This window comes from Cebus imitator, unplaced genomic scaffold, assembly GCF_001604975.1.
Source record: "Cebus imitator isolate Cc_AM_T3 unplaced genomic scaffold, Cebus_imitator-1.0 Scaffold105, whole genome shotgun sequence".
NCBI lineage: Eukaryota > Metazoa > Chordata > Mammalia > Primates > Cebidae > Cebus > Cebus imitator.
In genome coordinates this window covers 6,192,460-6,202,769 of record NW_016107420.1, presented here as the reverse complement: position 1 = coordinate 6,202,769, position 10,310 = coordinate 6,192,460, and the positions used below count along the sequence as shown (strand labels likewise).

The window sequence follows — 10,310 nt, the reverse complement described above, 5'->3', positions numbered from 1 at the left end:
TTTGAGACGGAGTTTCACTCTTGTTACCCAGGCTGGAGTTCAATGGCACAATCTCGGCTCACCGCAGCCTCTGCCTCCTGGGTTCAAGCGATTCTCTTTCCTCAGACTCCCAAGTAGCTGGGATTACAGGCACGCACCACCATGCCGAACAATTTTTGTATTTTTAGTAGAGACAGGATTTCACCATTGTTGACCAGGATGGTCTAGATCTCTTGACCTCGTGATCCACCCGCCTCGGCCTCCCAAAGTGCTGGGATTATAGGCGTGAGCCACTGTGCCCGGCCGATACTATTTTTAAAGTCCTATTTTTGTGTTACATACACATACACATTCACATAAGCATAAATAAAAGACTGAAAGTGGAAATGTAATTTTGCCAAAATGTTAGTAGTAATTTTCTCATTGATAATTTTTCATTTTCCTTCTATATTTTTTCTAATTGTTTATAAAAATATGGAAAATCTTATTTTAAAATTATAAAATATGCATAAGCTGCTGTAAACTTTTAAGACTATTGTGTTTTTATCTCTTAGTAATTGCCTGGGGCTAGATGAAATTAAGCCTAGGTCCAAAACCGGTTATCAATTTTGGTTGCCTAACTCTTGCCTAGTTTAAGAATGAGTTTCGGAAATTTACACCTTGAAAAAAAAAAGGAAAAAGAAAAAGAAATTTACACCTCAGATTTTTTTCCCCATGAAAATGATTTTGAGCTCCCTAATCTCTGAGTTCAAAACATCTTTGAGTTGTAACTTAGGGTACTGTTTGTAAATTTCAGCATATAAATCTTACAAACACCTTATAGAAGTTATGGGATTTTTTAAAATTTTAAATGCTGGTCAGGCGCAGTGGCTCACGCCTATAATTCCAACACTTTGAGAGGCCAAGGCAGGTGGACTGCCTGAGCTCAGGAGTTTGAGACCAGCCTGGGCAACATGGTAAAACCCCGTCTCTACTGAAATACAGAAAATTAGCCGGGTGTGGCAGCGTGCACCTGTAGTCCCAGCTACTCGGGAGGTGGAAGCAGGAGAATTGCAAGAATCCGGGAGGCAGAGGTTGCAATAAGCCAAGATCGCGCCACTACACTCCAGCCTGGGTGACAGAGCGAGACACCATCTCAAAAAAAAAAAAAAAAAAAAAAATTTAAAATGCTGAATATGATAAAAATCCTCCAAATCAGTCTATGTAAAAATAAAGAATGGCAGCAAAAAATGTGAGTGTTTACAAGTATATTTTCTTTTTTTTTTTGGGACGGAGTTTCGCTCTTGTTACCCAGGCTGGAGTGCAATGGCGCGATCTCCGCTCACCGCAACCTCTGCCTCCTGGGTTCAGGCAATTCTCCTGCCTCAGCCTCCTGAGTAGCTGAGATTACAGGCACGTGCCGCCATGCCCAGCTGATATTTTGTATTTTTAGTAGAGACAGGGTTTCACCATGTTGACCAGGATGGTCTCGATCTCTTGACTTCGTGATCCACCCGCCTCAGCCTCCCAAAGTGCTGGGATTACAGGCTTGAGCCACCGCGCCCGGCCCTACAAGTATATTTTCTATAATTGCAACTTTAGGGTACCTGGCTTACCTGAGGTTTTGGTCCTAAAATTTTTGAATATAATGTATAGGACATAAGATTGCAGACTGGGTAGCCTATTCCAATTAGCACAACTGATGTGAGGAACTGGGCCAGATGGATCACTGGGGTGTAGAGGCACCAGGCTTGTTCAATCGAGCAACCAGTTGGTCTTTCATTGTGATCTTCCATTGAAGACTTCCAAAGACCAATAATAATTTCCCCAAATGTGGTATTAGGGATTGAATTATTATGCAAATCTGAAAAAAGAAAATCAGTGCAGTGCATTACTTGTTGATTTTTGATAAATAACAGAGGCTAACACTATAAAATTATGTATAGCTATACCTTCCCACTGTATTTTGGGAAACTGATTTCCCCAAGGTAACAAGATAAAGAAGCCAACCCATACAACGATGAGTCCTCCCAGTAGAATAGCACGCTCGCCAATCCTGTTAAAGAACAGAAACTCTGTAATTTAAAAATAAAACATTATAACATAGCTTCATTACTTTCATAACTTTAAAAACTGAAAATAATACCTTGTACTTTTAGTGATATATCCATTAAAAAGAATGCTAAATATAAATTTCCACTAAAAATAACCAGGACTCCTCTGAAAAACGGCTGACTTAGGTCTGGTACAGGTGGGGAGCTGGGGAGAGATAGCAAGGGGAGAAATGCCAGATGTAGGTGATGGGGAGGAAGGCAGCAAATCACACTGCCACGTGTGTACCTATGCAACAATTTTGCAGGTTATTCACATGTACCCAAAACCTAAAATGCAATAAAATAAATGGGGGGGGGGGGAGAAGAAGATGAGCCTAAGATCTTTCACAGCAAAAAGCACAGATGTTACCCGTGACTACCAGTCATGAGTGTTTTTGGCTCAGCCAATTTGAAGAAGCTGGCCAAAATGTGACTATATGAATACCAAAACAGAGTAATAATGGCAATGGATTGAAACACATGAAAGTATTATCATCTGTGGCCTGGTACAGTGGTTCATGGCTATAATCTCAGCACTTTGGGAGGCCAAAGGGGGAGGACTGCTTGATGCCAGGAGTTCAAGAACAGCCTGGGCAACATAGCAAGACCCCATCTCTACAAAACATAAAAAAAATTAGCCAGGAGTAGTAATTGGGACTACTAAGTGCCTGTAGTCCCAGCTACTCAGAAGGTAACAGGCAGGGGGATTACTTGAGCCAGGAGGTCAAGGCTGCAGTGAGCTGTAATGGCACCAATGCACTCCAGACTGGGTGACAGAGCAAGACCCTGTCTCTAAAAAAAAAAGTTGTTAAAATCTGTGAATTCATAGTATATTAAAATAAAGTACTCTTTGGTCACTTTTGGAGGATGTTAGGGAAACAACTCATTAGTTTTAAAAACCAGTTACTAAAAGGAAATAATCAAGGCTTTATCTTGCCTTTCCTATACAAATGTAGCTCAGGTTAACTAAATAGTTGGTGAGCAAAACAGTCTCTATGAAAAGTATTCTAGCAAATAAATAAAGGAACCATAGAATTAAAATACCAGAATTGTGCAATGATCTATTAATAAATGAACATATCTAGGAGACAGTCAATGGCTACTTACATATTAAAGATAAATATTATATTTCTTCTGATATAAGCACATATCTCCACCTATAAAGTATTCTTGCCAAAAAATTGAACCCAAATTTCATCAAGCTTCTAGATCCAAGAACTAATTTTTTAGAAATATAGCAATCATGTCATCTGCAAACAGAGACATTTTGACTTCCTCTCTTCCTATTTGGATACTCTTTGTTTCTATTGCCTGAGTGCCCTGGCCAGAACTTCCAATACTGTGTTGAATAGGAGTGGTAAGAGATGGCGTTCTTGCCTTGTGCTGGAATTCAAAGGGAATGCTTCCAGCTTTTGCCCATTCAGTATGATATTGGCTGTGGGTCTGTCATAAACAGCTCTTATTATTTCGAGATATATTCCATCAATACCAAGTTTATTAAGAGTTTTTAGCATGAAGCATTCAAAGACTTTATCCTGCAAGGTTGGCAAAAAGAAAAAAAAAAAGAGTTTTTAGCATGACTGGGTGTTAAATTTTATCAAGGGCCTTTCCTGCATCTATTGAGATAATCATGTGGTTTTTTTCATTGGTTCTGTTTATGTGATGGATTACGTTTATTGATTTGCATATGTTGAAGCAGCCTTGCATCTCAGTGTTGAAGCCAACTTTATCGTGGTGGATAACCTTTATAATGTGTTACTGGATTCAGTTTGCCAGTATTTTACTAAGGATTTTCACTTCAATGTTCATCAGGGATATTGGCCTGAAATTTTCTTTTTCAGTTGTGTCTCTGCCAGGTTTTGGTATTAGGATGATGGATGGCCTCATAAAATGAGGTAAGAAGGATTCCCTCTTTTTCTATTGTTTGGAACAGTTTCAGAAAAAATGGTACCAGCTCCTCTTTGTACCTCTAGTAGAATTCAGATGTGGATTCGTCTGGTCCAGGACTTTTTTTGGTTGGTGGGCTATTAATTCCTGCCTCAATTTCAGAACTTGTTATTGGTCTATTCAGGAATTCAACTTCTTCCTACTTTAGTCTTGGGAGGGTGTATATGCCCAGGAATGTATCCATTTCTTCTAGATTTCCTAGTTTATTTACATAGAGGTGTTTATAGTATTCTCTGATGGTAGTTTGTATTTCTGTGGGATCAGTGGTGCCCAAAATCTCCTTAAGCTAATAAGAAACTTCAGCAAAGTCTCAGGATACAAAATCAATGTGTAAAAGTCACAAGCATTCCTATACACCAATAATAGAGCGCCAAATCATGAGTGAACACCCATTCGCAATTGCTACAAAGAGAATAAAATACCCAGGAATACAACTTACAAGGAATATGAAGGACCTCTTCAAGGAGAACTACAAACCACTGATCAAGGAAATAAGAGAGGAAACAAACAAATGAAAAAACATTCCATGTTCATGAATAGGAAGAATCAGTATCATGAAAATGGCCCTACTGCACAAAGTAATTTAAAGATTCAATGCTATTCCCATCAAGCTACCACTGACTTTCTTCACAGAATTAGAAAAAACTAATTTAAATGTCATATGAAACCAAAAAAAGAGCCAGAGTCCATATAACCAAGTCAATCCTAAGCCAAAAAACAAAGCTGGAGGCATCACACTACCTGATGTCAAACCATACTATAAGACTACAGTAACAAAAACAGCACGGTACTGGTACCAAAACAGATATATAGACCAATGTAACAGAACAGAGACCTCAGAAATAACACCACACATCTATAACCATCTGATCTTTGACAAACCTGACAAAAACAAACAATGGGGAAAAGGGTTCCCTATTTAATAAATGCTGTTGGGAAAACTGGCTAGCCATATGCATAAAATTGAAACTGGACCCCTTCCTTACACCTTATACAAAATTAACTCAAGGTGGATTAAAGACAAACCTAAGACCTAAAACCACAAAAGCCCTAGAAGAAAACCTAGGAAATACCATTCAGGACATAGGCATGGGCTAAGACTTCATGACAAAAACACCAAAAGCAAAGGCAACAAAAGCCAAAATAGACAAATGGAATCTAAACTAAAGAACTTCTGCACAGCAAAAGAAACTATCATCAGAGTGAACAGGCAACTTACAGAATGCGAGAAAATTTTTGCAATCTATCCATCTGACAAAGGGCTAATATCCAGAATCTACAAGGAACTTAAACAAATTTACAAGAAAAAAACAACCCATCAAAAAGTGGGCAAAGGATATGAACAGACACTTCTCAAAAGAAGACATTTTGCAGCCAATAAACATATGAAAAAAAGCTCATCATCCCTGGTCATTAGAGAAATGGAAATCAAAACCACAATGAGATACCATCTCATGCCAATTAGAATGGCAACCATTAAAAAATCAGGAAACAACAGATGCTGGAGAGGATGTGGAGAAATAAGAACGCTTTTACATTGTTGGTGGGAGTGTAAATTAGTTCCACCATTGCAGAAGACAGAGTGGCAATTCCTCAAGGATCTACAACCAGAAATACCATTTGACCAAGCAATCCCATTACTGAGTATATACCCAAAGGATTATAAATCATTCTACTATAAAGACACATGTACACATATGTTTATTGCAGTACTATTCACAATAGCAAAGACTTGGAACCAACCCAAACGCCCATCAATGATAGACTGGATAAAGAAAATTTGGCACATAAACACCATGGAATACAATGCAGTCATAAAAAAGGATTAGTTCATGTCCTTTGCAGGGACATGGATGAAGCTGGAAACCATCATTTTTAGCAAACTAACACAGGAACAGAAAACCAAACACTGCATGTTCTCACTCATCAGTGGGAGTTGAACAATAAGAACACATGGACACAGGGAGGGGAACATCACACAATGGGGCCTGTCAGGGGGCGGGGGGCTAGGGGAGGGACAGCATTAGGAGAAATACCTAATGTAGACAATGGGTTGATGGGTGCAGCAAAGCACCATGGCACATGTATACCTATGTAACAAGCCTACACATTATGTACATGTCTCCTAGAACTTTAATAAAGGCCAGGTATGGTGGCTCACGCCTGTAATCCCAGCATTTTAGGAGGCTGAGGTGGGTGGATTACGAGGTCAGGAGATAGAGGCCATCCTGGCCAACGTGGTGAAATGCTCTCTCTACTAAAAATATAAAAATCAGCTTTGTGTGGTGGTGCACACCTGTAATCCCAGCTACTCAGGAAACTGAGGCAGGAGAATGGGTTGAGCCCTGGAGGCAGAGGTTGAGGTGAGCTGATATCACGCCATTGCACTCCACCCTGGGCAACAAGAACACAGTTCCATCTCACAAAAAAAAAAAAAGACAAAAAAGTGAATATGCAGATAGAGAGTAGACTGGTGAGCCCAGGCAACATAGGAAGACCTTGTCTCTACAAACAGTTTAAAAAAAAATTAGCCAGGCATTATGGCACATGCCTGTAGTCCTAGCTACTCAGGAGGATGAGACACGAGAATCACTTGAGCCCAGGAGTTCGAGGCTGCCATGAGATATGATCACACCACTCCACTCCATCCTGGGCAACAGAGTGAGACACCACCTTTTACAAAAAGGAAAAAAAGAAGAAAGAAAAGAGAGAATAGATTGGTAGTTACCAGAGGCCAGGAATAATAGTGGGGAGAAAAGCAATAATGAAAGGTTGATTAATGGGTACAAATATATAGTTAGAAGAAATAAGACCTAGTTTTTAATAGATCAGTAGAGTCCCTACAGTTAGCAATAATCTAGTGTACATGTCAAAAGCTAGAAAAGAGTAATTCAAATGTTCCTAGCATAAAGGTAAATATTTAAAGTGATGGTATTCCAGTTATCTTGATTTGATCTTTATATGAATGTATCAAATTATCACATATACCCCAAACATATGTATATCTACCATATATCGATTAAAAAACACTCTTACGCTGGGCACAGTGGCTTATGCCTGCAATCCCAGTACTTTGGGAGACTGAGGCAGGAGGATTGCTTGAGCCCAGGAATTCGAGACTAGCCTGGGCAACATAGTGAGATATTGTCTTTATAAAAAATAAAAGAAATTAGCCAGGTATAGTGGTGCCTGCCTGTAGTTCTAGCTATTCAGGAGGCTGAGATGAGAGGATCACTTGAGCCCAGTAGGTCAAGGCTACACTGAGCCATGATTGCACCACTGCATTTCAGCCTGGGCAACAAAGAGAAACCTTGTCTAAAAAAAAAAAGTGTGTGTGGTCTGGGAAATGTCACAGATTTTATTTGCCATGATGATGATATAAAATATATACACTGTGGATAGAAGTTCTAGAATAAATAAGTTTGGCATCTACATTTTCCAAACTTAACCACTGAATCTTTTTTGTTGCACAATGTATATTACAATACAGTAGAACAATGGTTTGTGAAATACACTTTCAGGAAAACATAATATACAAAAGATAAATTAAGAGTCAATTATATACTTCGTAAGAAATTTTGTTTTGCCAAAGAAATGCTGTACAGAAATATTATAATCTCTTAATCAATTTTAAATTTGTGTGCAAAAAAAGCTTTCAATTACTTTTCCAGTACATCCATTTGCATTATTAGCTCTGTTTTTTGTTTTATTTTTAAAAAACAGACATAAAACAAAAACAAAACCACTAAACTTACTTTCTGGAAAGTAATTTAACTCCTAAGAGAATAACAACTGCCTCAACTCCAAGAGCAGCAAGTATTATGCCATCATATAAGACAGCTTGTTCTTGAGTCCAGGCATACATATCCATTGTTAATGGAGTAATGATGCTAAGAAAAACAAAAACAAAAATTATTCTTATTTTATTTAAATCATAGTAACTGTTACAGTGAAGTAAAAGTTTTAATAATGACAGCTACACATTTAAGAATTTGCATGCGTTTTAGCAATGACAACAGACTTAAGCAAAAGTTTGAACACATTTTAAGCATGTTGTTGTTACATACCTAAGTCATTAAGTCTGCCTACTCATATTTTACTTTCTAATGTTTATTTTATTATATAATTAATATAGCCACATTACAGAGAGTCTGAAAAAAAAGGAAAAGGAAAAAACCAAACCAATCATAATGCCTACCATTCTAACATTTCTAAATAATCATGGTCATATTTTTAACTAAATTATTCTCTTTCAATGCAATAATGTTATATTATTAGAATATACTGGATTTTTGAATGTATATATTTTTCTCTTTACCTCTGAATGTCTCTTCCTTTACATGACTATATCCTTCCTTGCCAAGTTTCTCTCCCTACATTTGATCTCTTTCTATTAACTGACTACAAAAGGCAATTTATATTTATTGTATTTTATTATTATTTTTGAGATAACAGAGTCTCACTCTGTCACCTGGGCTGGAGTGCAGTGGCGTGATCTCAGCTCGCTGCAACCTCCATCTTCCCGGTTCAAGCAATTCTCCTGCCTCAGCCTCTTGAGTAGCTGAGACTACAGGCACCCACCACCACACCCAGCTAATTTTTGTATTTTTAGTAGAGACAGGGTTTCGCCCTATTGGCCAGGCTGATCTCAAACTCCTGACCTCAAGCAATCCACCTGCCTTGGCCTCCCAAAGTGAAGCAATTACAGGCGTGAGCCACTACACCCAGCCTGAAATTTATTTAATATTGTTTAATTGGTATGTTATTGTTTAATGGGTATGGAGCTCCTGTTTAGGATGATGAAAACATTCTGGAAATAGTGGTCCTAGTTTCACAACATTGTGAATGCACGTTATGCTATTGAATTGGATGCCTTAAAAATAGGATGACAGTGCTGGGACACAGTGGCTCACGTCTGTGATCCCAGCATTTTGGGAGGCCAAGGTAAGTGGGTCACTTGAGCCCAGAAATTCAAGATCAGCCTGGGCAATATGGGGAAATCCTGTCTCTACAAAAAATACAAATGAATTAGCCAAGCATGGTGGTGCATGCCTGTAGTCCCAGCTACTTGGGAGGCTGAGGCTGGAAGATCACCTGAGCCCAGGATGTCGAGGCTGCAGTGAGCTGTGATCTCACCACTGCACTCCAGCCTGGGAGACAAGAGTGAGACCCTGTCTCAAAACAATGCAAAAAAAGTTAACACGGTAAATTTTATGTTATGTATATTTTCCCACAATAAAAAACTGCCCCCTAAAAATCAGATGAGCTGGAATTTTCATGCATCTCAATAATTTTGAAAATAAAGGCCAGGCACGGTGGCTCACACCTGTAATCCCAGGACTTTGGGAGGCCAAGGCAGGTGGATCACATCAGGGGTTCAAGACCAGCCTGGCCAAGATGGTGAAACCCTGTCTCTACTAAAAATACAAAAATTAGCCAGGCACAGTGGTGGGCACCTATAATCCCAGCTACTCGAGAGGGAGGCTGAGGCAGGAGAATCGCTTGAACCTGGGAGGCAGAGGTTGCAGTGAGGTGAGGTTGCACTACAGCACTCTAATCTGGGTGACAGAACAAGACTCCATCTCAAAAAAAAGAAAAAAAGAAGAAAAAAAAAAAGAAAAGAAGAGGCCAGGCGCCGTGGCTCACGCCTGTAATCCCAGCACTTTAGGAGGTCCAGGCAGGCAGATCATGAGGTCAGGAGACTGAGATCATCCTGGCTAACGCGGTGAAACCTCATCTCTACTAAAACTACAAAAAATTAGCCAGGCATTGCGACATGTGCCCGTAGTCCCAGCTACTCAGGAGGCTGAGGCAGGAGAATTCCCTGAACCTGGAAGGCAGAGGTTGCAGTGAGCCAAGATTGCACCATTGCACTCCAGTCCAGCCTGGGCAACAAGAGCGAAACATCACTGTCTCAAAAAATAAAAGAAAATAAAAACACCAAGCAAACCTACAAGTACTAACATAAAAATGACACAATGTATTAATAAGAAAATAAACCAAGTTGTCAAATGATAATATCACATAATCTACATAAGTTTAAAAATACAAACTAAAGTATTAGCAGGGGTCACTTTCACAGAAAGGAGTAGATATAGAAATACAGTTGTAATACTTGGGATTTCAATGTACTATTTTTATAATTTCATAGAAAGTTATTTTAAAAATAAAAGAGTCATATGATAAAGGTGAATAAAGCCTACACAAGGCAGAGATTTTGTATTATACTAGGTTTTTTTCAAGATCAGGAATTAAATTGAGTTAAAATTGCCAGACTGAACCATATATATATATATATATATATATATATAT

The 10,310-nt window shown here is 38.8% G+C and overlaps 1 protein-coding gene across 5 annotated transcripts in view; it reads right to left on the bottom strand.

Moving 5' to 3' along the window:
* MFSD8 (major facilitator superfamily domain containing 8) overlaps positions 1-10,310 on the bottom strand; it is a 45,493-nt gene that overhangs the window by 3,769 nt on the left and 31,414 nt on the right. For 4 of the 5 annotated variants that reach the window (XM_017537665.2, XM_017537666.2, XM_037741736.1 and 1 more), the window contains 3 exons: positions 7,754-7,888; positions 1,911-2,014; positions 1,575-1,822 (listed from right to left, as the gene is read on the bottom strand). In XM_017537665.2, the coding sequence (XP_017393154.1) occupies positions 1,575-1,822; positions 1,911-2,014; positions 7,754-7,888 (487 nt within the window). The remainder of the gene's footprint in view (positions 1-1,574; positions 1,823-1,910; positions 2,015-7,753; positions 7,889-10,310) is intronic. The other variant, XM_017537667.2, reaches the window with a different exon arrangement.